We start from the raw sequence: 27,823 nt of genomic DNA on the forward strand, positions 1-27,823 counted from the left end.
GCCCCTGATGCTCAACTGTACAACACGCAAGGTGTTCCACGCGGGGAACAGAGCGTTCCTGTGCAGGACTTCGCAGAGCTGCTCACAAGCTTAAGAGCACTGCATATTGTCAAGAAAGGCACGTCGCACATAGAGTTTCCCAATCCTAGACCCGGGCACACTTCTAGAGACATCTTAACACAAACATTCCCCAAAGCGAGTTTCCTGAACCTAAAGACCCCTTAGCTCCTTTGGCCGTGACTCCTCCTCTGTCAGACACCTTTCAGTCGGGGTGACCAACTGCTTTCATGCCTTTGTGGGAGATGAGGGTGAGAGGTGGGGGAGTGCTGGAAACCAGGCCGAAGCATCAGGTGTGGCAGGTACGGCCCGGCCTCCAAGTAACTACCCCGGTGTGGGTGATGGGATCGATTTTTCTCAGCATCTGAAATCCCTCAGGTTGAACAGCCCATTCCAACTTGAGAAAAGAAGAAAGGGAGGTCAGACCCCCAACAGAGTCCAGGCTAAAACAGCCAAGGCAAATACAGGCCAGGGGAAAAGGGCCTCCCAACTTATGTTCTTCTCCAAAAGCCCCACTCCAATGCCTAAGAGGGAAAAGGGGATGGAGAGAGGGAAGAGGGGAGGAAAATACCCAAGATGCAGGGACCTGGTGTCAGCCTGGGTCACCTCCTGCCCCACCCCCCTTGCCCTGGTGGCCTGCCTTCTCTGCTCACACTGTAACCTGCAACCTCTACCACAGCAATGCTTCCCTTCCTTTACAGAGAAGACTGAGCCTCCCACGTGTGTCCTGGCCAACACAGCGCTTCTCAGGGTCACCCACATTTCGTGGCAGAGCTGACCACGACTGGACTGCACGGGTAGGAATGAAGACGAAAGCTTCTCTGCCCTCCCTGTACCCTCCCCTCTTTCTAGATCTCTACAGTCCTTGCTCCTTCCTTCCACATCACTGATCTTGCTCACTCCTTGAACATTTTCCTTCCTTTGTTCCCTGGTTGGCCTCCTCCTCCTGTTCCTTTCTTCCTTTCACTACCCTGAAATGGATGCTAACCAGTCCCAGTCATCATTCCTAAAAGAGTAATTTATAACAAAGTCGGCAATAATAAAAATCAAAACTGAATTTTTAACGGATCCAGACAGATGAGTCGAACATCTGCTGGTGGTCACATCCTAAGGGAACCACCTTACCTGCAACCCCAGAAATATGCACAGGTACCAGGGGGGGACGTCTTCTATGGTGTAAATCATGTCCGATCTCTGGGGGTCTAGACTGCCGGTGCTATCCAAGGTCTCGGCGAGAGAGCTCTGTGAGTGAGAGGGAGAAAAGGAATTGTTTAACAAGAGCAAGGAGTAATAGTAACTCAGCTCAGTACAGCCCACAGTTACTGAAAAACAACTTTATAAAGTGGTGACCATTCTCTTGTGTAAAAATAAGCCTTGGCTGCCTTTTACACAATGCTCAGCCCACTCAGTGAGACGAGCTGTCCTCAGAATTTGGGGGCTCGATATCCCCTGTCACTGACTCATCCCCAAGAGCACCCAGCTTGCTCAGAACTTCTCCCCAAGCCTAGGGAACCCCTACATAGAGAGGGATGCTCCCAGGTTGAGTCTACAAAGCGATACCTTGGCATGAACAATCCTTGAGTGGTGCCCCAAAGGAAAAAAGGTTATGAAATGCTGATCACTTTGAAACAGAGAGCACTAATCTGCCCTTCCTACCCCATCCCATTCCTGCAAGGACAAAGATCTCTGTACCCTAAAAACCAAACAAAACAAGTCCTACACCTTCCTATCAAAACACTGCTTCTCAGACACAATGCTGAGTGAAAAGAGCAAAATTTTAAGTACAGAGATAGGAAGATTTCAATTTTGTTTAAAGACTAAAACTTTGCTTATAGTTTAGGGGACAGTGGTTTTTTTTTTTTTTTTCTTCTCTTTCCCTCCCCCCACTGTTACTACAGACTTTAAAAATATTAGGTGTTGCATGCTTTTTGAGCCCAAAATTTTCACCAAGACTGAACACGTTAGGTTATAGTCTAGACGTTTACAGTCAGTGTCTGCATTACTTCTGAGCTAAACAGAAAACTGAAGGTAACCCCAAGTCCCCCATGTACCCTTAAAACTGCTCTGGTTTCTAAAACTCTATGAACAGTTTCTTAGAATCCACGATGAGCATTTTTTCCTAAGTCTTTTGTACTTAAAAACGTGCCTAACAGGAAACAAAATTAAAAGATGTTTCACAAAAAAAAGTAAGGATAGCGACCTTCTGACTATACCTAGCCCCATTTGTGCCCCCTTGTCCATGGATACAGTCCACAGAAAGATGCGGACTCTCTGTCTGTCGCTTGATTTCCCATGCAGAGGTGGACAGGGATTTGGGGGCCAAATATTCTTGAACAAAAGGAGTGATGCAGTTCAGCCTTACCTTCTAAAGCCTAAAAGTAAATGTCTGCTGTAAGTTGACATTTGAGTTAATCCAAATGAGAACGGAGTATGACCTTTCAGAGAACTTTTTCTTACATTCAAACAACGGATATTGGCAGATTTGCATTCCTGAATGAGTTAAAATATACTATGTAAGTCTTTTAAAAATCTGGGATTTTTTAAAAGGGGTGGTAGAGAAAGTACATGTGTATGGAAAATGTGATATGATATGTGGTGATGTGCAGTAAAGGATGAACAACAGCAGGACTGGGTTGTCCAAACCCTCACACATTTCAAAAACAGCTTGGTCTTGCTTGGCAAGTGGGAGAGAACCTGCGAGTTCTGGGAATATGCTGCTCTTAAGAGTGTGTCTACCTCGAGCCTTGGGCTGCCCCAAATGGTTTATGCCAATGATGCCATTTATGGAGGGGGCCCTGAACCACACAGCATCAGTATGACCTTTGGAGGGGCTGGATGCTAACATCAGCCACATGGGTGGGTCAGCCATGCTTAACATGGCTGGCCCCAATCAAAATACTGGATGCCAAGGCCTGAGTACACATCCCTGGCTGACTGAACAATCCTTGAGGGTTGTCACACATTGTTTTTGGGAAAATTAAGTGCTGCCCACATGCCTCTACTGGGAGGAGACAATGGAATGCTTCAGTTCCTTGGACCCTGCCCTATGTACCTTCTTCTGCTGATTTTAATCTGTATCCTCTCGCTGAAATAAACTATAGTCATGAGTTTAATAGCTTTCCTGAATTCTGTGAGTCCATCTGGCTAACCACTGAACTATATTCGAGAACCCTCAACTCAGATTTTGGGAATCCGTGAACTCAGTTGACCATTTTGTTCACATGATAGAATTATGGATTATACAAAGGACAATCCAATACCATCTTATTACCCATGGCCTCACAGGTAGGGGTACTACTGCCCACAAAGAAACAAAAAATATCTGAAAACAGAGTATATATTAACACTACAATTAACAGATTTGGACAACCTATTACAATAATACTGTGTGCAATATTATTCTAGTGATTCCAAGATAACTGGTTTTAACTATAAAAAGAACAGAAATGAAAAGATTTCATTATCTGTCCTCTTCCAGGTCTTTCACTAAGACATGTACACAAACACACACCCCATTTTTCTTAGTAATGAGGATGGTTCCATAACTCATAAATGGAACTAATATAAATGCCCATGAATGGTATTAAGATGACACAAAGTAGGAAACTATGTGGTCATGGTTGTCAATTAACCGTTGAAGACAAAATGCTGCACTGCCCCCCACCCTCGAGACAGGAATGTGTTTGGCCACTGTGAGCTATGGTACTACACTCAATTATCACTGCATGAAAATATAAACCATTTAAAACACTAAAGGAAAACAAGGCCCTCCAAAAGCTTTTTTCGATGACTACATTAACAGGTTAACAATGTCATTTTCAAAAGACTTTTCCATCTTATTCTATGGTCTGAAATAATCTAAAGAACTAGGTAATTACCTGCCCATCAAAGAGTAGGAAACTCAGAATTCAGCTTTCTGGTTAGAGCCTTAAGACTGTCAATAACCTTTTCAACCTCCTCTATCATTATTTACCAAGTCTAGCATTTTTGCCATCCATTGTGGTCACTTTTTCTCTAGGAAATAATTTATGCTAGATCAGGAGTCAACAAACTTTTTCTGTAAATGGTTATATAGTAAATATTTTATCTTTTGTGGGCTATATAGTTCTGTCACGACACAACTCTGCCACTGTAGTGCAGAAGAACCTTCGATGGTATGCCAACAGGTGAGTATGGCTGTGTTCCAATAAAACTTTATTTATAAAAATAGGTATTGGGCCAGCGAGATATAGCTTGCCAATCCTTGCTACAGGGTTTCAAACTGATAATCATAAAGTTGTAGTTAACATCCTCCTTCACGGAGCACCTGGGTGGCTCAGTCGGTTGAGGGTCTGACTTCAGCTCAGGTCATGATCTTGCAGTCCATGAGTTCAAGCCCCGCGTCAGGCCCTGGGCTGACAGCTTGGAGCCTGGAGCCTGCTTCGGATTCTCTCTCTCCCTCTCTCTCTCTCTGCCCCTCCCCCGCTCATGCTCTGTCTCTCTCACTCTCAAAAATGAATAAATGTTAAAAAAAATTTTTTTAAATATCCTCCTTCACAATTCTTACATCACCTTTCACGTTGCTAATATATATTTGTGCTTTCTCATTTTTTTCTTTAATCAGGTCCACCAAAGATCAAGTTCATTGGTCTTTTTAAAAAAAGCTTTTGAGTTCCAGTTAAATATGGTAGACTGACCACCTGTCACTTCCTCTAACTCCTAAAAGGACACAGAAGGAATGATCACACCACAAATTTACAAAGATGAAGTAAACAAGAACAGAAGAAATTAGATTAACCCCCTGGTAGAATATGTAAAGCATTCGCATGAGTTGTGACCCACTGGGGAGTGGGAGGAAATCTAAAACCTGGGTGTTTAAAGAGGAAGAGCGTGAAGAAGTGAGCTGGTTGACCTAAAGATGCTCCGACAGGTTCTATGCTTGCAGACACAGATAAGAGTGGGAAAGGGAAGAGGATGGGCTTTAACAGCACAGACCAATCAAATACCCTGTTGCCTACTGCCTTCCTCATCCTTCAAGATATGAAAAGGTACTGTTTTAAGAGCATGAGCCAGAAAGACTTCCGCCTCAGAGGTTAAATGCAATCATGAACAGTGGGATCCTCATTTGCTTCTGGAATGCCAGACACCAGGTTACAAAAGCCAGGCTAACACCCACAGGAGTCTAGACAATTCCTTTCTGGAGGAACAGACCCAGAAATAGTAGGCTTTAAAAATAACTAAAATAAAATAAATTTTAAAAAGTTTAAAAAATAAATAAATAAAATAAAATAAAATAAAATAAAATAAAATAAAATAAAATAAAAAAATAAAGTCAAGTCAAATCAAAGTTATAGTAGAACAGAGGCGGCGCCTGGGTGGCTCAGCTGGTCAAGCGTCTGACTCTTGATTTCAGCTCAGGTTATGATCTTGTGGTGCATGAGATCCAGCCCCACATCGAGCTCTGTGCCGACAGCATAGAGCCTGCTTGGGATTCTGTCTCTGCCTTTCCCCAGCCTGCACGCTCTCTCAAGATAAATAAACTTTTTAAAAAGTCAGAAAAGAGGGGCGCCTGGGTGGCGCAGTCGGTTGAGCGTCCGACTTCAGCCAGGTCACGATCTCGCGGTCCCTGAGTTCGAGCCCCGCGTCGGGCTCTGGGCTGATGGCTCGGAGCCTGGAGCCTGTTTCCGATTCTGTGTCTCCCTCTCTCTCTGCCCCTCCCCCGTTCATGCTCTGTCTCTCTCTGTCCCAAAAATAAATAAAAACGTTGAAAAAAAAATTAAAAAAAAAAAAGTCAGAAAAGAACAAAGAAAACAGAAGATAGGAATTCATCGAAGAGATTTAAAAATTTCTAAGAACTAAAGAACACGTTTGCAAATTAGACCCACCAAGTATTCAATGAATTAATGAAAACCTATTCAGATATTTTAGAATGCACTTTACCACCAACGTTGCACATTGTATTCAGATATTTTAGAATGCACTTTACCACCAACATTGCAACGTTGTATTAGGAATGGCCCCAGAATAGAAATTTAAGAACAAAGGGAAATAAAACATGGGTTGGTAGAATTTGGATAAAATTAAAAAATTAAAAAATTAAAAAACAGAAAGTAGAAGTAGAAGAACACGAGAAAACAGACGTCATGAATAATACAGTAAAGGTCACAGGCTGGGGAAGAAAAAAAAAAAAGAAATCAAACAATGTTGGGGGGGGCAGGAGGGAGATTAGAAATGATAGCCAGAGAAGGCAGGCAGATCCAAACACCTATCATTGGAGCCCCCAAATAAGAAAACCCAAAGAACAGACTGAAACAAAAAATAAAGATAGAATTCAAGACAGCTTTACTAAAGTAAAAGGATCTTTAACGTTAAATACTCCAAGTGCCAGAAAAAACTGACCCAGAATGGTCAACATGAAAACATATCTATGTAAAGTTACTGAATATCAAAGATAAATAAAGAATCCAAAAATAGCCAAAAAGATCAAGATACTGATAAAAAGAAGAAAACAAGACTGACCTGGTATCTTCACAGCCACAATCAATACCAAAAAATGAAAGAGTAGCAACAGTAAGTTATGACTCAATTATTCTCTCAACTTTGTATCACACAATTGTCCAAACATATACAAAGGTGGAAATATGGAATGCCCACCGGTACCTGTCTCCACCCTTCAAAAATTACCAATGCTGTGTTCTTGTTTAATCTATTCCAAGAGAACTTCCTTTTTCAAGAACTTCGGGTATCTCAACTACAAGGCCGGGGGCGGGGGGGGGGGGGCGGTAAAGAGAATCCACAGGACTGAAAGTTAAAAAGACCTTTAACTTTAAAAAGAAATCTCAACATTATGAAATCAAGTTTATCTTCTATATAACGAACTCGGCGATAACTGCAACCACACAGCTGTTGCAACGACTGGCAGGCAGCCAAAGATCCCAGTGCCCAGCTGGGTGGGATATTCAAGTGAGGACACACTGTAAATAGTTCACCTGTGACCGTTTTCACATTTCGACAATCTCTGCTCTCTAAAAGCCTCATGTTATTTTACACTCTGTCCTCTCTTCCTCACGATGGCCCTGGGAAGTTACGTGCTTTATAACCCCTTTCACAAACGAGGAGTTGGAGACTCTGAGAGACTGAGGGAGCTGCCCAGGATCTGAACAGACAGGCTGTCCCCAAAGACTGCATTTGCCACCATACTACATGGCGTCCCAGGGAGAAACAGAGCTGCTCTCTAGTCATTACGAGAAATACCTGATTTTTTGACGTTGTGATTAATAACAAATTGCCCAATACCCCTGCAACCACTTCACAAGCTCTTGTAAACACATGTGGTGGGGAATCTGTAAAACAACAAAATGCTGGTATTTCAATGGGAACATCTAAACCTTTTGCTTGTATTTACTTCATTTTGTTCCAAATGCCCTCTCTATAAACAAAATCAATTCTTCAACATCCCTCACTGAAAATTCTCAATGATACTGAGATCAAGATCAGAACATACTGGGTGTGGGTCCCAATGCTATCTTACAGACTCACTGTTCCATGATCCTTCTGGGCCTCTTAGGAATAAATGTCTTTGAGCACATTCCAAGATGGGTACCTTGTGGCTAATACCATATTAACCAGCATTTACCATTAGTAGTTAAGTTTTGTATAACGTTAAGTGAACATATGACAACCGAGAGCATGCCATAATTAGGAAAACAAGCATGAATACGGAGAACGCATGAGATGATCTCTCGGGCCCCCACTTCTCCCATCTCTCCTGCAATGTCGCATTGTTCACTCACACTCAGCTGTCCAGAGACAGCCTGTCACTGCCCTCTGAAAAGCAAGATCCCAAAGGGCAGCATTCTTTGGTGTGAAGTTTTCTTTGCACAAATTCAAGACAGCGGAAATCCTAAACATTTCATTTTCTTCTTCTCTAAAACAGAGATAGTGGCAGCACCTTTCTAATAGAGCTTTGGTAAGGACTGAACGTGACCCATTGCTTAAAGCATTCAGCCCAAGGCCTGGACCATTAGCACTGTTTAGTACACGGTAGCTCTTCTCCCTGAACTTGCCATTTCATAAAACAAGAAGAGTTGCCAATGAAACAGGAAGATATTCCATCTCACTGGTATTCAAGGAAATACAAATGTATCAAAGTTTCGACAATGAAAAGATTTTCAACAGGTAAATGAATGTCTAGCATAAATGTGCTAATATAAATAAGCTAGACACTTTTCCTACCGACAGTTCACTAGCATCAGTAAAAGGTGCCACTAGAGGTGTTAGAAAGCCCTGCATGTTAATGCTCCTTGGTATTCATTTCAAAAGGTGACCGTCACTTACTGAATACTGGAGGAGGAAGTCTAAAATCATGACAGTCTATACCCTGGAAATTCCGGTGGCTCTGATTAAGGGCCCAGTACCCGAGAACTGGATACAGCCTAACGAGTCTGGGAATTCAGAAGCACTCTGCTGCAAGATGTACCATTTGGATGCTGAGACCCAAGCAGGCCAGGCGGTAGCTCGCTGCCCAGATCCCACTCTGCGGGCTGTGTCTCAGCTGCAGACATAGGCGTCGGTCAACATGTCCACAGTGGCAACTATAATTTCTGCACTCTGAGGAGCAGCTTAGAATCCAAAACCACAGGAATGTCAACAACTCAGCATGAATCTAATTAGCCTCCACAAAATTTATAATAGTCTGACCAAAAAGTAATATTGGTCAAGAGAGCCAAAAATGGAAAAAAGAAACCATACACAGACACAAAAATTTGATTATTCCAGAATTTCAATATGATTTCCTTGTTCTTTATCATTTTAGTGATTACACTGTAAACTTACTGTGCTAATTAATGCCCAAGCTGGGTACTATGTTTGCATGTATCAACTTTCTAGTGGTCCCTTTCTAAAATATTAAGTGTGCACTATCTAAAGTACAATTCAGGGGACTCCTGGCTGGCTCCGTCAGCAAAGCATGCAACTCTTGATCTCGGGGTCAAGCTCCACAGTGGACATAGAGATTACTCTTTAAAAAAATAGAATACAGTGGTTCTAGAAATACAGAAACTGATTAAATTAGCGAATTTTCACAATGAATACAAAATGTGCTTTAAAAAGTCTACCAAATAAAACTCAAATGAAATTGAGGAGTCTCAGAGCTACAGTATAATCTGGAAATATCCTCTTGTCAAACTCTTCATGCGTTGGGCACAGTGACCAATCAATACAGAGTAAAAAAAGAAATTAAGGCATCTGGATCCTCTTTGGGCAGGCCTCTTCTGGCCTCTGTGAATAGGGTCACACAGACTAATCTCAAGGAAATGGGATGGCGGGGGAGGCGGGGGGAGCTTCTCCCCACCTTAACATGTGATTTCTGCCCCTTTGTTCAGTCTACACAAGCTACCGCTGGCTTCTTGTATTATCTTGTTCACTCCAACGGAGTATGTACCAGGCACAATGCTAAGAACCACACAGGTTATTATTTCATTTACTCCTCACAACAACCGAAGACAGATGCTGACACTTTTAGTCTCATTTTGGAGATGAGGCAACGGATGATGCCCAGAGACCTTAAGTAATTCCCTCGGGGCCCGGGTCACATTAGCACCCAGCCCTGAGTCCAGACTAACACTCTTAACCACCTCCCTCAGCATCCTGGCTAAGGCTTTTAAATAGAAGAACTTCTATATGGACCTCACCTTAATCGCCATTTAGACAATGAAAAGTTAGTAACTTCTACTCCTCACCATCCCTTCTATTTCCACTATGAAGGGAACACACCCACTCGGGAGGGCCGAGACGAGCCCGGGGAAGACAGCCACATCCCGTGACGGGGAGGAGGGTGGGGCAAGGGAGTACCTTTTCTGCGATGCCGTTTTCTGTGGTGTAGATTGCCATGAGCTCGGTGTCTTCGTTGTCCTGTTCACCGCTGGACGTGGCGCCTCCATTTATCACCACCTGAAGACAAACACTTCATTTATAGGCTGTTTCACCGTGCACCGCTCTGCCGTGTGGAAACATCCTCCTCAAACACCTTCTGTCATTTTCACAACAGACACAAGCTGTGTGTCTTTTGCCTACCACATCAGCCGAGTTTCGAATTTTCTTAAAAGAAACTCCCGACAAGTGTGCGCCGCATCCGTGACCACACATGGTTCCGATGGAGGAGAAATGCATCGTGGGCCCCCCAGGGGAAGGCCGGAAACGGAGCACCCCCAGAGAGTCCACGGAGTGGGGCCTGCAGCTCCATCCAAGGCCAAGGGAGGCACAGCTGGGCACCGGAGCTGCTGTCTCCGGACGGGTGGGAAGCATCAAGGGCGGCCTTGGTCAAGAACCCTGCCCGAGTCACCGCGTGCTAAGGATTCTGTGTGGGATTCCCAGCAGGGGCAAGCCAGGCACTGCTGATCACCTGACGTGCTGACATTTCCCGCCGTGGGTATGACGCAAACCAGCCTGCTGGTGCGTGCGGGCAGTAGTGTGTGGCATCGGACAGGCACGGGGGCCGTTCTTGCCAACAAAATCTAGCTTCTGGGCCCTCAAGGTAAGAACCAGAACTCATCTTGAGGACTGTAAGGAAACCCCTGGACACATGCAGGCCACCAGCCCTCATGCCTGCCCTGGCAAGGCACTTGGAGTCGTCCGAGGTTCTGGCTGCGTTCTGGCAGCCTGCAGCAGAATCTTAAAATATTTTTACTTTTTTTTTTCTTTATAATTTATTTACTTCAAGAGAGTGAGCGAGCACATGCAAATAGGGGAGGGGCAGAGGGAGGGGGGAGACAGAGAGTCCCAAGCAGACACCACAATGTCAGCACAAAGACCAATGAGGGTCTCGAACTCACAAACCATGAGATCATGACCTGAGCTGAAATCAAGAGTCGGACTCTCAACCAACTGAGCCACCCGGGCACCCCGAAATAGTTTTACTTTTTAGCCAGATAGTTCCATTTCCAGAAATCTATTTTGAAACATTAATACTAAAAATAACTGTATGCGTGAATGACAGCACAACTACATTTTGTATAAATTTTTTTAACACTTATTTATTTTTGAGGGAGAGAGAGAGAGACAAAGTGCAAGCAGGAGAAGGGCAGAGAGAGAGAAAGAGACACAGAATCCAAAGCAGGCTCCAGGCTCTCAGCTGTCAGCACAGAGCCCGACATGGGCTCAAACTCACAGACCATGAGATCATGACCTAAGCCGAAGTCAGTCACTTAAGCCACCCAGGTGCCCCAGCACAACTACATTTTTAAAATAAGAGAAAAAAGAAAGTATATAAAAAGTTTAAAATCTGATATTGCGAAGTATTCTAAAGAGAAATAAAAGGTGAGATGGCATAGGGGAAGGTACCGTGCAATGTCTATAGCCCACAAAAGTTGGTACCAGTAGGGGGCGCCTGGGTGGCTCAGTCGGTTGAGCGTCTGACTTTGGCTCAGGTCATGATCTCACGGGTTGTGAGTTTGAGCCCCGCGTCGGGCTCTGTGCTGACAGCTCGGAGCCTGGAGCCTGCTTAGGATTCTGTGTCTCCCTCTCTGCCCCTCCCCCACTCACACTCTGTTTCTCTCTCCTTCAAAAATAAACAAACACTAAAAAAAAAAAAAAAAAAAGTTGGTACCAGTTCATAAACACCTGCAAATCAATAAAGCAAACAATCCACAGGAAATGGGCAAATGATAGGTGTATACAATTCACAGAAAAAATCTGAATATCTAAAACACAGGAAAAGCTGTTCAACCTCATTTAAATTTATAGAAATTAAATTTTTTGGAAAAATTTCATTTTTAACATAAATTAGGGGGATATTTTAAAAGATGAATCTAGTGTTGACTAGGGTGTTGGGGGGAAAGTGGACTGGCCTCTGTAGAGGGTAACTTAGCACTGGAACTTAAAACAGGCATTTTCTTGGATCCAATAACTGAACTCCTAGAAACATCCTCCAGAAATATCCATGCAAGTGGAATGTGCATTCAAGACTGATGAATGCACTATTTTTAAAATACTGAATCCCTGGAAACAACCTAAATGTTCATCCAAAAAAAAAGATAACCAATGGGGCTGGGGGGAAATAATGATGAACATTAAATTACGGTACATCCATTTCAAAAATAATGTCATTAAAAAGAAAATAATCAAAAAGCCACTAAAAAAGAAAAAATAAGCTGATGCACTGATAAGAACTCCAAAAAAATACAGTTTTTGAAAAGAGCCACAAAACAGTAAGCCTAGAATTATCACAATTATACTTAAAAAAAAAATCTTAATAACCTCCTTGTCTTAACACTTGGGAAAGGATCCAGAAAGGTCTGAAACCAACAACAGGAAGGTTGCCCTGGGGACAAGGAGTAACGATGGGCACTTTTCATTTTTCACTCCCAATACTGCTTTAGCATTTGGGTCTTTTATAAACACCATGTATTTGTGTGGTTTTTGTATACTGCTGTTTTATTTGTATGTCTGTATGCTGCTGTATACTGGCACCTGGGGTGCTTGGGTGGCTTAGTCGGTTGGGCTTCTGACTCTTGATTTCGGCTCGGGTCACGATCTCACAGTTTGTGAGTTTGAGCCCTGAGTTGGGCTCTGCGCTGGCAGCACGGAGCAAGCTTGGGATTCTCTCCCTCTCTCGCTCTCTGCCCTCCACTGCTCATGCTTGCACTCCTGCTCTCTCTCTCAAAAGAAATAAAACATTTAAAAAGTTAAAAAAAAAAAAAGATGTTCACCAAAATATTAACCATGGTTGTCTTTAATCAGTAGGGCTGTTTTGACCTTTTACCCTTTATATATTTTGAGAATTTCCTAGAATGAGGACAACTTCTTTTTACAACAGGGGAGAAATTATAAAGACTAAAGATCTAAGCAGCATACCTTAGACTGAGGAGGTCCAAAGATATTTCAATCCACTTATTTTTACAAGTGAAGAAATAGGGCCAGTGAAAAATTAAACTTCTCATACAGATTAATACCCAAGTATGAGGGTACTTTCAAAAAGTATGCCAGAGATCTCAATTACCTCCTACATAATTTTGACAGGGCAGAGTTTTCTTATGGCTCTTCAAATAAAGATTTACCTCTAAAACTACCTCTTCAAGTAATGCAATAGCTTTTTACGCAAGCTAACTGGGTTTGTGGCATTTGTTGGGCCGTAAAACCAGCTGCGGGCAACACAGACGTTCCTAGCCAAGTTCAAGTCCACAACAGGAAACTCTTAACTATCAGAGCCACGCTCCAAGTCCCATCACAGCAGTGCTCAGCCCACGGAGACGCCAAGAGGTACACACACTCAGGATGAACTCTCTTACAACAACAACGCTCAGTTACTGAGTCATCAGAGAAACCCAGATCTGATTGAAAGTCCTACCCCGGCTGTAACTCACCCACATCTGCACTCATCGCTAGCCACTGTGGGGAACAACTGCTCTATGGGGACAGGGCTTCCTTTAGGGTGATGAAAGGTTTTGGAACTAGACAGAGGTGATGGTTGCACAACACCAGGAATGTAGTAAATGTCACAGAGCTGTTCACTGTAAAACGGTTAATACTGTTAACCATTTGTGTGAGTTTCACCTCAATGTTTTTCTTTTCCAATCCGTATACTGGCACCAAAGAGATTTTGGCAGGAGTGATCAATTCCCACCCACTTCTGACTTATTCCTTACACATACTCTCAGTGAGAGAAGCACCATGAAATGCAAATGCTTCCCAGCCCAGGAAAAGGCTCACGTACTCATTCCAGGAACCGTGTGAGCACTTGCTGCGCCAGGTAATGAGGATGCGGTCCTGCCAGCCCCCAGGAGGCCACCTGGAGTGGGTGCCAGGCTGTAAGGAACTCTGACTCAATACGGGGTCCAGCAGGGAGCCACGAAGCAGTGCCCAGAACAGCAGTGCCACAATCGGATGTGTCCTACAATGGCCACTCTGACGCAGTGGGAGAGAGGAAGGGCAGCGTGCAGTACAGGGCATGGTGACAGGAACAGGAGCAGACGGACCCTTTATGAGGCTAGTGCCAGGCACCAGAGACAGCAGCTGCGGCCGAGGTGTCAGTAGTGCTCTGGGAAAGGTAGTGTGGTTTGAGACGGAGCAAGGATGTGGCCTGATGCCCCCGGGGACTGGCCTGAGGGAAGCACAGCCTCACAGCTGCTCGGCATGGGCGCCTGGGAGACACCACTGCAGTACAATGGGCAATACCCTAGCCCTGGACTGAATGTTAGGGACAGAGGGGGCAAGTGTCCAGGCCACCATCCAGTTCACTCACTTGGCGGCTGGCTGGATGTGGGTGCTGGGCCAAAGAGACTGGAGCAGGGAAGGGCAGAGAAACAAATCGGTACAAGAGCGGTGCGTGTAAGCCAATCCAAAAAGTATGTGTTTCATAGAAGGCACACAGGAGGCTTGTTTTCCCAGGCCAGTGTGGGGCATTTATTTAACTATAAATATTACTGACCTAAATAACCTAACCATGACTTCTAACATATTTCCACAGGTCAAGCCCCCCCTGGGGACCTCGGAGCCCACCTTCCATCCCCATCAGCCTCCTGTTCCACAGCGGCACTGCTGTCCTCCACATGTGCCCTCCTCACTCTGCTCCAGCACTCCACCAATGCCCTGGGGCAAAGGGAACAAGCCTGGAAGGCAGTAGGTTCTGGAGCAAGTGGGAGATGAACCAAGTTTCTACCGAAAGGAGAAGGGGATTCAGCACCAGAGAGAGGCTGAGGTGACAGAAGGCGGGGTAGGTCCACCAGGGCGCCCATCTGATCTGCTGCCCCCACTGTGCGCGTGTACGGGAAATGACCCAACATTACTGAAAAAATAAAACACTGGTTTTACTAATGTTTCCTTTGGTTTATTAAACTAGCTATTCTGATGATCTATACATTTTTTAATGTGAAATTTAAAAAATCAAATGTTCAAAGCAATTCTTCAGGAAAGGCACAGACTTTTTGTTAAGAGAAAAGGATAAAAAAAATGTTGCTTATACTATTAAAGGTTCACATTTTTGAATCTCTAAATATTATTTCAACTGGGAAATAAAACATGACTTGGAAAGCTTCTCAAATGCAGTGAGACAGGTTTTCTTTTGTGTTATTAATAGCATGGCAGATAACGGGGATCTTGGATTTTCATATCAGTAAACTGATCTAGTTTTTATTTTAAAAAATCAGATTATTTTTGGGAACAAGATGTCCTTTCTCTCCCTGAAACTATCTGAAACCAGACTTGATGGCTTTAAATTTTTTCTGAAACAGTATTGTATAATCACCCCACCAGCTGTGATTTAAGCAGGTTTTCTCTGCCTAAATTTGTCCAGCTGATGGCTTGTCGTGACATGCAGGGCTCAGGTTGTCTGTGAGTAGGAGTGTGTGTCTACTGCTCAATAAACATGTCTCTCTTGGTCAAGTGTTTTATCACTAGTAAACAAAGACAATAGTGCTAAAGCACTTGTTTGTAAACAGTAATCCTGAGATGGCCAAACCTACAGGAAGCAGGAGAGACAGGAGCCATAGCTGAGGAGTATCAACTGACAGCAAATGAGCCTGTGTTACTCGCAGAGAAGGTACAGCGAATCAGCAGCTGTGGACACCGGTAAGCTAAAGCGTACCAGGAACCTGGGAAACCCAGTGCTTCTGAGCAGAGGTTCAGAAATCAGTTTATCACCTATTTGAAGTCTGGTGTAAATCACCCACCACTATCATGTGTTCAGTAGCTAAGTGAGCCATTTTATACTCACTTTCGAGTAATAATGAAGTACCCCGAATTACCTGTTTTCTATTAAGGTAGCACTATTCTTACCCTCCTATACATACACATACACATACACACACACACACACACACACACACACACACACACACACACACGATTATTTCCACTAGTTTCCATATCTACTCTACAATTAAAATGTGTTTAAAGAATAGAGGCATCAAGGTGTCAAGGGGCACCTGGGTGGCTCAGTCAGTTAGGTGTCTTGACTCTTGATTTTGGCTCAGGTCATGATCTCACGGTTCCTGAGTTCAAGCCCTGCCTGCTTGGGATTCTCTCCCCCCTCCCTCTCTCTCTGTCCCTGCATAGCTCATTCTCTCTCTCTCTCTCTCTCTCTCAAAATAAATAAATAAACTTAAAAGAAAAAAGAAAAAAAGAATGGAGATGTCAAGATTAGTGCTTCTCAGCCTTTAACCCAAACCCCTTTTATATGAACATTAAATAAATAAATAAATAAATAAATAAATATAAAAATCTTCCACCTACTTTCAGTATTATTTGAAATTTCAAAATTAATTACCATTAAAAATAAATCAAGGTTAGTATAATACAATATATGCGAATCTCCAGAGTTTGTCGATCTTAGATTATGATACTCCAAAAGATATAGTTGACAGAACACAACACTAGTAACCCTACAGTTGTCAGAGGCAGCAAAGCCCCTAAACTTGTTTTCATTGCTTCCTCAAATATGGCAGCCCCAAGGACACTCCTGACAGCCACATGCAAGTTAAGCCACCTAGAGCAACTTACTGCAGCCTCCTTCACTTGCACTGCCCAGCCTAGGTCTTCTTAGGGCAGCCTCTTAACTTCTTCAGCCTTCTCCAGAGAGCACCTGCAGCTGTAACGGCCAAAGTACTCTTGGAGTTCCGGATATGTCCCACCTGTCCCCTAGCACAACTTGTGCCTCGCCTCTCCCCAATTCCAGTCCCTATCCCAAAGCACTGGATGGGTTGGTGTGCCTGTCACCAGCCCCCAAAGAAAGCCCTCTGTGCTCCCCCTCCCACACATCCCATGACAATGGTGATAGAGACAGCTGTCGTTTGCTGGGCAGATTCATGCCAACACTGGGTTGGGCACTTCCCTTCAAGTGAACATCCTCCCTTCAAGGGGAGATTTACAGGGGTGCCTGGGTGGCTCAGTTGGTTAAATGTCTGACTTCAGTTCGGGTCATCATCTCACAGCTCGTGGATTCGAGCCCCATGTCGGGCTCTGTGCTGACAGCTCGGAGCCTGGAGCCTGGAGCCTGCCTCAGATTCTGTGTCTCCCTCTCTGCCCCTTCCCTGCTCGTGCTTTTTCCCTCTCTCTTTCCCTCTCTCTCCCTCTCTCAAACATTTAAAAAAAAAAAAAATCAGAACTTAAAAAGTTTATTTTGGGGGCGCCTGGGTGGCACAGTCGGTTAAGCGTCCGACTTCAGCCAGGTCACGATCTCGCGGTCCGGGAGTTCGAGCCCCACGTCGGGCTCTGGGCTGATGGCTCAGAGCCTGGAGCCTGTTTCCGACCCTGTGTCTCCCTCTCTCTCTGCCCCTCCCCCGTTCATGTTCTGTCTCTCTCTGTCCCAAAAACAAATAAACGTTGAAAAAAAAATTAAAAAAAAAAAAAGTTTATTTTGAGAGAGAGAGAAAGAGAAAGAGAACACAAGCAGGGGAGGGGCAGAGAGAGAAAATCCCAAGCAGGCTCTGCACTGCAGCACAGAGCTGGACATGGGGCTTGAACTCACAAACTATGAGATCATGACCTGAGCTGAAATCAAGAGTAGGATGCTTAACCAACTGAGCCGCCCAGGCACTGCTACAATTGTAACTTCTAATAGGTCTGTGGCATTTCCAATCATTGCTACAGCGCAAAAGAGGTAAAGAGGCTGGGGTGGAGAAGACAGACATTAACAAAGGAAAGAATATGAACAGCCGAGGAACAGAGGAAGAAGTGCTCCACCTCATTAAAATTCAAAACTAGGGGCGCCTGGGTGGCACAGTCGGTTAAGCATCCGACTTCAGCCAGGTCACGATCTCGCGGTCCGTGAGTTCCAGTCCCGCGTCAGACTCTGGGCTGATGGCTCGGAGCCTGGAGCCTGTTTCCAATTCTGTGTCTCCCTCTCTCTCTGCCCCTCCCCCGTTCATGCTCTGTCTCTCTCTGTCCCAAAAATAAAATAAAAAACGTTGGAAAAAAAAATTAAAAAAAAAAATTCAAAACTAAAGCAATAAGATATCAGTCTCTTGCTTACTGATTTTTTTTAATTAAAAAAAATTTTTTTTAATGTTTATTTCTGAGACAGAGAGAGAGGATGAGTGGGGGAGGGGCAGAGAGAGAGGGGACACAGAATACAAAGCAGGCTCCAGGCTCTGAGCTATCAGCACAGAGCCCCATGCGGGGCTCGAACTCACAACCCACAAGATCACGACCTGAGCCAAAGTCGGACGCTCAACTGACTGAGCCACCCAGGCACCCCTTATTTTAATTTTTAAATTTTATTTTAGAGGGACAGAAAGTGAGTAGGGGAGAGGGGCAGAGGGAGAGAGAATCCCAAGCAGGCTCCCATTCAGCTCAGAGCCCCATATGGGGCTCGATGTCATGACCCTGGGACTATGACCTGAGCTAAAATCAAGAGTCAGACGCTCAACCAAATGAACCGCCAGGCGCCCTTGACTTGCTGATGTTTATTTTATTTATTTTTTTTTAACATTTATTTATTTTTGAGACAGAGAGAGACAGAGCATGAACGGGGGAGGGTCAGAGAGAGGGAGACACAGAATCTGAAACAGGCTCCAGGCTCTGAGCTGTCAGTACAGAGCCCCATGTGGGGCTTGAACTCACGGACCGCGAGATCATGACCTGAGCCGAAGTCAGCCGCTTAACCGACTGAGCCACCCAGGCGCCCTGGATGTTTAAATCTAAGACCTATTATTGGCACAGGGGAGGCGGCATCTCGCACAACTGCTGGGAGTATAAACTGCTGAAGTAAGGTTAACATACAGCAGGCTAACGTCTGCTCTGGCAAAGGCTGAGAAACAACCCAAGGTCCCAAGGACAGTGGATAAATTAGAACCACAATTTGCTATTATGTCACAAGTACAAATGATGTTTTCAATGGCATCAATATGCCAGGATATAATATGAAGTTAAAGGGCTTTCTACAGCAGTGCGGGGGGGGGGGGGGTAGGTAGAGAGAGGGAGAATGAACTTAATTAAAGATCCCCCAAATATTTGTTTCAAATGTCTAGAAAGAAACACGCCAAAAAAGCATATTGTTTTTCTGGCTGATGGGATTCTAAATGATTTGGTTTTCCCCTCATTCTATCATTCCATAGTTTCTAAATTTCCCACAATGAACATACTTCTTTTGTAAATGAAGAAGTTATACAAATAATGAAACAATAAAAGAAACAGATGTAAACTATAACAAATATATAGTAAAAGAACACATGAGTTTTCCTGCTACTTCCATTTTATTCCAGCACCACATTTGTGCCATGAAGCCTGGGGCGAAACGTGATGCTTTCGAACATCCGTATCTTTTTTAAATGTCTATCTTCCACCTCAAGTACAGTATCAAATCCTAACAGGAAATTAGCTTTTTCTGCCAAAAGAATTATGGACTTAGATTATGGTAAATAAATCAATCTGAAATACCTAACCTGTAATTGTTAAAGCCTGGGAGCCTGCCTACCTAGCTTAGGTAAACACAGTTTAGGGGTGAATGGAGAATTTAGAGGTAGCAGGTTTAGGAGGTATAAACACGTACAAGAGAAAGAAACCTCAGATAGTCTAGGAATGCAAAAGACATGGGCAGGAATGACAATCAGGGCTTGCAAAGAACAAGGCTGGGAGGCTAGGAGACCAATTGGAGGTTCACATGAGGACCCCAAGAGTACCCCGTTAGGCCGCAGCCATGGCACGAATGGTGAGGGGGCTTAAGTGGGTGGGGAAGGGGAAGCTTAGGCAACTACCTTTGTTGCCCTCCAGTCACATCTGTTAAAACTCAGAGCACAAAGCAAGCATCGAGTAAGAGTAGAATGGACAAGATGTGCGTTACGGCCTGGATTCGGTGGATCTGGCTTCACACAAAATTAAGAGACAGTCAGCCAAAACGCTTCTCAAGTTTGTAAACCTACTCTAGGAAGTGACTGCACCAATTCTGTTATTTCGTGATCATCTATACCAAACTGTCTATGTCCCAACTACTAGGTGAACTTTTTTTTATTACTAACATCTCTCATTTAAAACTACCAAAGGTCTATTTGAATTAAAAGCTGAAGTATCAAATACTATCTGAAATCTCAAAACCAAAGCATAAAAATTCATTTTAATGGGGCACCTGGCTGGCTCAGTCGATGGAACACACGACTTTTCATCTCAGGGTTGTGAATTCAAGCCCCATGCTGGCCAAATAGACTTAAAAATCTTTAAAATTAATTTTTAAGAACATGAACTCTAGAAAGAAAGAAGGGAGGGGCTCCTGGGTGGCTCAGTCGGTTGAGCATCCGACTGTGGCTCAGGTCATGATCTCACGGTTTGTGGGTTCGAGCCCCGTGTCAGGTTCTGTGCTGACAGCTCAGAGCCTGGAGCCTGCTTCGGATTCTGTCTCCCTCTCTCTCTGCCCCTGCCCCACACTCTCTCTCTTTCTCTCTCCCAAAAATAAACAAACATTAAAGACAGGAGGGAAAGAATCTCTCACACTATGCATCAAAACCACTTGCATCCCATCTTTTCAGTGTTTTTATTTCAAAGCATGTATCAGCATATCCCACTTCCTAAAAAATTTTTCCAACTGATAGACTTTAAACAGCAAGTTATGCTGCCAATCTTGGCTGTTCATTTTTGACCTGTCAGGAGCATCCCTTCCCTTACGTTGGCCACTACGCAGTAGACTCAAGCTCTTATCTTACAGGAGGGAGAGGAATTAAACCAACTCTCTGGGAACCACAGCAAACATACTCTCTTCATCCTCTGACTGGTGTCAGAATCACACTCTCGATCCCAAATCTAATTATTCTTCTGAAAGAGAACATTTCCCAAGACAACTATTATTACCATCCAGCTGAGACTTAACGGTTTTAAGAGCTAACAACTCTAAGCCCTCTATTTAGGAATGCATCAGAAGAGACCCCCACGGCACCTGGCATTTAAGTCACAAGAACAAGGACATTTTGGAAGTTTCCATACTCAGTTTTTTAAATAGAACTATCCGCACCAAAAAAATCTGGTGCCTTCTTTTCACTGCTGAGGATGAGCCTGTTCAAATCTGCCATCAGAGAGCCAGCAGCCTGGAGGAATCAGAGTCATTATTACATGGTTTCTTTACCCACCCTTCCCTATCTCTACCTTCCCTTTAAGAAGAAAAAGCAAGAGAAGGGAAGGGAAAGAATGGGAAGGAGAGGAAGGAGGGTGAAGGGACAAGAAAGAGGGAAACGGGCACCTGTCTCCCTGGCTGCACTCTTACATGGTACAGCTCTGGGCTGCTGCCCTCCCCACCCAGTACCTCTGGCTAGACCAGGGCTCTTTCTCTGACTTCCGTGTAATGACCTCCTTTTTTCCTTCACAGACTTTCTCACGATCCATCGCCTTCTTCTACTTCAACTTTGAAGTTTAAACTTTCCCTCCTTTTACCTGTAACTTAAAAGACAAGGACAATGTCTTTACTGGTGCTGATAAAATGCCCCAGATCAGCAGCAAACAAGGAAAGCCCTCCTTTTCTCTGGTTTGCTGGATTACGGAAGTGGCCAAATCTGGCAGAAGCATAAATTTACAGGAAGAGAAAAATTCATTTGTAATAACTATAAAGGTGGGAGGCAGGGGACCCAAAGATATTTTCTGATCAATTCCATAACCTTCCAATTCAAAAATATTCTTTCATTTTTAAATGCTTTGCTGTATTTGCCACATTTCCTAATGTGAATGCATATTACTTTTACAATCAGGGCAGGGTCTAATCATATAGCAGACTTTTCAGAAAGTTTCTCTGAAAGAGCTGAAATGTTCTCAGCGATTTCATATACTTATGTTTGGTTGTTACCAAGGTGACCATGTAATTTCCCATCCAAACCAGGCCCCGTGTGGGAGATCAGGGGAGCTGGATCTGTTGTGTGAATGGGAACAACACACCTGAACCAGCATGGCCCCAGCAAACCTGAATGTCAGAGAGCCTGCGTGTGACCTTCCTACATTCCTCTTCCCAACTGGTGGCTGAGGGAACTGTCTTCTGTGCTACAAGATGCCAATGCAAACAGTGTTCAGAGCGCATTTTAGCCGGTCACTCTGCAATAACGCAGTAGGCCTGCTGCCTGGCTGACAGAAGACAAGAAGAGGGAAAAGACAGCTCGGATGCAAAGGGATCAGAATTCCCTGACTGGAAATGGACACGGAGCATCACAGAAGAGTAGGCTCTTATTTTCTATGTTTTATTAATTCCTTACTTCCCTACACCAACTTAGGAACAAACAAAGCACCCGGTGCCCAGTGTGCTTATTTCACAGACAGGTGTCTCCACGCCCCCAGGTGCCCAACCCCAGCGCCTCCAGCCTGACCTTGCTGCCCACATCCAACCCGACACCAAATCTCGTCACTGTCACGTCTACCTCTTCGCTCCTCTCAGAGCCACCTGTTTCCCCACCCACCTGTCTTTCCTTCTAGGTGCCCCCAAGGACCCCAGGCCCCAGCTTCTCCACCCCAGCAGGCCTTCTCATGGCCTTGCTACCCCACTGGGACTGGTGGAATATCCCTGCCACCGCTCTCCCACAAACTCTCAACCCACTGTCCTCTCTGGCCCTCACCTGGCAAAGGCCCTGCCCTGGCTAATCCTACAGCCCACCCATATTCTCCACCCACGAGGCTCACAATACCTTCATGGCTGGCTGCCCACCACACTGCTTTCTTGGTTCCCCTCCCGCCTTAGCAACCACTCCTTACGTGTCCCCTTTGCAGGCCCTCCTCCACCTCCACACCCTCTTGGGCCCTCAGACCCCCTTACATCCCTAGCGACATCACCTCCCAGGTGATACCATGCAATTCCCTGGCTCTAAATACCCTCTCCCGCTACAAACACCCATGCTGCTTCCCTAAGCACCACAATCTTGAGCCCTCTTCCTACCCAGTGTCCCCGTGGCCAACACCACATTCCTGAGCTGCCCCTACCCGCCCCCCCCCCCCCACCACTCACCTGTCTTCCATCCACCTCAGTACTTGGCCAATTCTTCCAGATGCTCAGGGAAAATACCTGAAGCTGTCCTCGCCTGCCCTCTCTTGCTTCTATCCTCATCCAGTCAGCTCTGCTCCAGGGCCTGACCACTTCTCACCACCCCCACACAGCTAGCACCCTGGCTGGAGCCACTGTCAGCTCACCGCCCTGGGGGAGTCCACTCCTGACTGGTCTGCTCCCCTCTTGGCAGCCAGAGAGAGCCTTTTAAAACTAGGCAGGGCATGCCACTCTGCTCAAAGCCCTCCAACAGTTTTTCATTGAACTCAGGAAAAGCCAAAATTCTTAGCAGGGTCACGCGGCCCACATAATCGCTGTTGACCCCCTCTTGCCCTCTGTCCAGCCACACCACCTCCTCAGGATCCCTCAGACGTACCAGGCACCTCCCCCTCAGTGCCTTTGCACCTGCTGCCCACACACTGCCGTGGTGGACTTCCCTCAACTCCTGCAGGTCTTTATTCACATGTCATCTTCTCGACACAGCCTTTCCTGGCCAGCTGAACATGCGACACCTCACTCCTAGCAGTTTCTCTCCTTCTTCCCCATTTTATTTCTGCATTCATATTTGTCAATATCTAACATCTCCACCTGACTTACTTCTAGCATGCACTCCTGACTTGTCACCAGCATGGAGCTCTGAGAGGTCAGGGACTTGTCTAATTCACTACTGTTCCCCAGAGCCTTAAACCTGTGGGAAGCACTCAGCACATTTTAAGGGATGAGTTAGTTAATGGCCTACAGGTCCTAGGTGATCCCTATATGACTTCACATTGCATTCCTCACTATCCCTCTTCATTTATTTCCTTCCAGAATTTGTCACTGGCTGCCATTTGATGCTTCTACTTCTTTGTTTATTGTCCATCTCCTCCCACAACTGGAAGTCAATGCCAAGAGAGCAGGAACCAGGTGGGCACCTAGTAAACATCTGCTGCAGGAAGCAGTCCCTTTCCTGCCTGCCTTCCCAGACCAGGCCACGATCCGCTCTTACCTGGACTGCCATAACACCACATTGGGCTTCCTATCTCCAGACGCTTTCCTTTCCCAGCACCCGAGGCAGGAATTCTTTACCCCAAAGCTCAAGTAACTTTGCTACAACTGTTCATCGGCTCCCCGGCTCCCCACCTCCATTCTCTGTATTCTGACGGTACTAAGCTTGTGCCAGGACAAGGCATGGCCATGTTGTTCCCCAGCTGAACAGCCCTGGGTCTCCCTCCTCTTGACCTGCTTCACCTAGACATTTCTCAGGACTCTGAGGTCCTCTCCCCTGGGAATCTGTGACAGCCTCCCCACCCTCGACCATAACGTGGCTGGGCAGAGGCCCCTAAGGGCCGACTTGCCATCTCTCTCCTAGTGGGGTGTAGTGGCTTTTTACACGCTCTATGTGGTGCCCACCCACTGGGGGCCCTATGGGTTCCTACCATTATATGACTCTGAGAAAAACACACTAGGGAAGTGGAAACAAATTATGGATTTGTATGAACCATGAGTGTTTCTCCCACCCTTCCATAAAGTTGAACCTAATGAAGCTACTCTTCAGTCCATACCCCTAACATCTCCAGACTAAATGATCTACTCTTGGCACCCACGAGAGGAGACCCCAATATTCTCACAGAGGCTATTAGAAAAAGTAGAAGACACAAAACCTTAAGGAACCCTAAACACTTCTGCCAGCTGTGAAATTGGCACTGGGACATCAACGTGTTGAAACAACAGGCTGTACTACCGGTGGGCCTCTGCCAACACCAAGTTCAGGCTATTAACTTGGTTTCCCCTGGACACCCCTCCGGGTTCAGATGACACAAGAGCCACCGACACAGGAGAACTGCAGAGCAAACACATGACCTTTACCTGGCTGGTGTCCTTAGGGTTCAAGCCTTTTTGCGGTTTTTCTGGTTCTAATTTCTTGCCACATGGCATTCGCCCATATGACACATTTCCTAGTTGCCTTTAAAAGCATACAAATTTGCCTAACAAGATTCCCATGGGATAAGGAGATCTTTTGTTATGTTTCTCCTATTTAATATCAATTCTGATCACACGATCTAACTTCTCTGAATGCCAGGGCTTTGCAAGTCTCTGGTTCTTCCTGTGACCTACTCATTGTTCTTCTATGTATGGATTTATTCTTTTTCTCTTTAAGTTATTGTCATGGGCCATTATTTTACTTTGTTTAAAGAAACTCTGATCCCCTTTCCATATGAGTTTCTCAAAAGTCACCTCTTGCCCCATTTGAGGAAGCTTTTATTCAGCATAGGAGGCCCAAGAGAATCTCCAGTGAGAAGATCCTCAGCACCCCACCCCCACCTCCAGCAGTCTGCTCCAGCAGACCTCCCCAACGTGGTTCGAGGAGGAGCCAACTTTGGTTCCTGCTGCCCCAGCCTCCGGGCACTGGTCTCTCACACAGTAACAGCCGACAGCCTGAGCCCCAGCTTCTGATTCCAAAGCAAACATGAAAATAAGAGCCTGCATTTTAGTCTGGCAAGGCCTTGACCAGCAAGCAAAAAGAGATGGGCTAACCAGTAGCCTTGTGAGGCTGTCAAGCACTTGATCAGTGCGACTGAGGAACTGAATTTCAGATTTTCATTTTAATGAGTTTAAACAGCCACATGTAGCTAGCAGCTACTGTGCTAGGCGGCACAGATCTGGTGAAAAGGACAAGTATCATTTATCGGTGCACAGACAGGCCATGTCATATAAGAGAAAACAATACACAACCAGAATCACCAAGACAGCCAGATGCTCACAGTGACAAGGAGCTGGAGGCAACAAGAGACCGAGCCTCATCTTTCACCTTCGCTCCCGCCAGAGCATCAGCTACAGCAGTTCAATCCCCACCCATCCCAACTCTTTAAGAACATCCCCAAGAACACCTGTGAGAGTCAGCAGATCAATCCACCATACCTGTCATTAGTACTGCTTACGTGCAGCTCCTGTCTTCCTCACTAGCTGTGAACTACCTGGAGCCAAGAGCCTGTGTGATCCAACTGATAGAAAAGTCTACCTAATGCACCAGGTGAACTGTAGGCTTGGGGCAAACCCGTGTACCTCACGTTCCCATAGCACTATCAGGAGAGTTCTACAGCCACCTTTAGCTCTCAGGTTGTCAGAGTCAATGAAATTAGCGTCGAGACCTTCTGGGCGGGACGAGGAACAGGGAGATACAGATGTACATCCCGAGAGCAGAGAGGCAGCAACCCAAATAATCCTACCAGCTGGACAGTGGAAAGAGAGCAGCTGTGACCTAGCCCCTTACACCTGTCCTGTTAACAAGCAAATCATGCAGAATGGTCTTCTACCTTAAGCTTTCTTAGGCAGCAATTTCACTAGTGATTAAATATGGGCAATGCAGCTTTCCTACATGTGAACTATTTCTTTAACAAACACTCCTTGTTAGACTTTAGTTTTCATCTGTTTTCCTGCTGCTTGGCCCTCTGCTTTCTCATATGCTCTGCAGGCGCTCGTGTGAACACACTTCCTGACCTCCCTGCTTCTAAGTCATCCTGGTGGTGCGTGTGCTGACCCTTCACAGCCCCTCCTCCTGGAAGCTCACGCCCATGATGCCAACTCTATTTCTCTTCTTTTTCATCCCCCTTTTTGATACTTACCTTGATAGCCCGACACAGGGGTAAAAATTCCAGAAGTTCCCTACTGAAACTGCTATAATGTTAAACCGACCTTAGGTGTACATTATGTTTATATCCAACTACACGTATGTCCACGTTCTCAGCTCCCATGTACTTGCAGGAGCAAGTAGAGAACGGTAGAGGGGGTGCCTGGGTGGCTCAGTCGGTTAAGTGCTGACTTCGGCCCAGGTCATGATCTCGCAGGTTTGTGAGCCCTGCACTGCACTCTGTGCTGACAGCTCAGAGCCTGGAGCCTGCTTCTGATTCTGTGTCTCCCTCTCTCTCTGCGCCCCGCCCCCCCACATTTGCACACTCTTGCTCTCTCTCTCAAAAATAAAATAAATATTTAAAAAAATAATTTAAAGAACAGTAGAGGGAAAAACCCCAAAACAGACAAACCTTTCTGTAACAAGAAACATAAAAAGCAACGAATAGGCTGACACTGGGCCAGGCAGGGCTCTGAGCCCAACAGACCTCGGTCAGGCAGCCCTCGGCTCCAGCTGGTAGACAGGAGCTGGGGAGCCCCCACACAAGGGGGAAAAGAACCAGGTCCATTGCTCAAAGCCAGGACCCAGCAGGTCATGCCATGGTCGGCACCACTGAGGGAAGGAGTAAGACCTCTGCCATACGACCTGGTCCTCGACTGGATCCAGAAAGAGAGAATGCAAAACCACAGCAACAGAAGTGGGAAGTGGAGGGGAGAGGGGAGAAAATCTCAAAAGAAACACTCAGAAGAGGATTTCACACCTCTTGATAAATAGAACAATTGGAGAATTACTTTAAAATAAGTACATTAGGGTCCTCGGTGGTTTAAATAAAAAAACATTTTTAAACAACACAAACACACATACGAGAAATTAAGAACCAAAAATAGGCACGAGTGAACCAAACAGAAATCTCAGACACAAGAACTATAATTAATGCAACAAAAATTCAACATAAACACATGACCATACACAAGGAACTAGTAAACTGGAAAATAACACTGGGGAATCCATCCAGAATCGTCACTAGAAAAAGATATCCAAACCATGAGAATGCGGTTAAAGAGAAACACAGACCGACTGGAAAGCTCTAGTGTGTAATTAACAGAAGTTCATCCAAGAGTTGAGAGCAAAATACAGTTATTTTCAGATGTACAAAGATGAAGGCAGTGACCATTCACAGACCCTCAGTGTTTTTTTTTTGTTTGTTTTTTTAAAGAAAAGTGAGCAAAGAGGAAGGGAGAGGG

At 45.2% G+C, this 27,823-nt stretch overlaps 1 protein-coding gene across 4 annotated transcripts in view; it reads right to left on the reverse strand.

The window, feature by feature from the left end:
• The window catches only part of SLC23A2 (solute carrier family 23 member 2), a 135,165-nt gene that overhangs the window by 48,428 nt on the left and 58,914 nt on the right, over window positions 1-27,823 (reverse strand). For all 4 annotated transcript variants that reach the window (XM_047068026.1, XM_047068023.1, XM_047068025.1 and 1 more), the window contains 2 exons: window positions 9,889-9,987; window positions 1,183-1,299 (listed from right to left, as the gene is read on the reverse strand). In XM_047068026.1, the coding sequence (XP_046923982.1) occupies window positions 1,183-1,299; window positions 9,889-9,987 (216 nt within the window). The remainder of the gene's footprint in view (window positions 1-1,182; window positions 1,300-9,888; window positions 9,988-27,823) is intronic.

Source organism: Lynx rufus, unplaced genomic scaffold, assembly GCF_022079265.1.
Source record: "Lynx rufus isolate CCGP_SWC_20201006 ecotype Redwood Valley unplaced genomic scaffold, mLynRuf1.p SCAF_8, whole genome shotgun sequence".
NCBI lineage: Eukaryota > Metazoa > Chordata > Mammalia > Carnivora > Felidae > Lynx > Lynx rufus.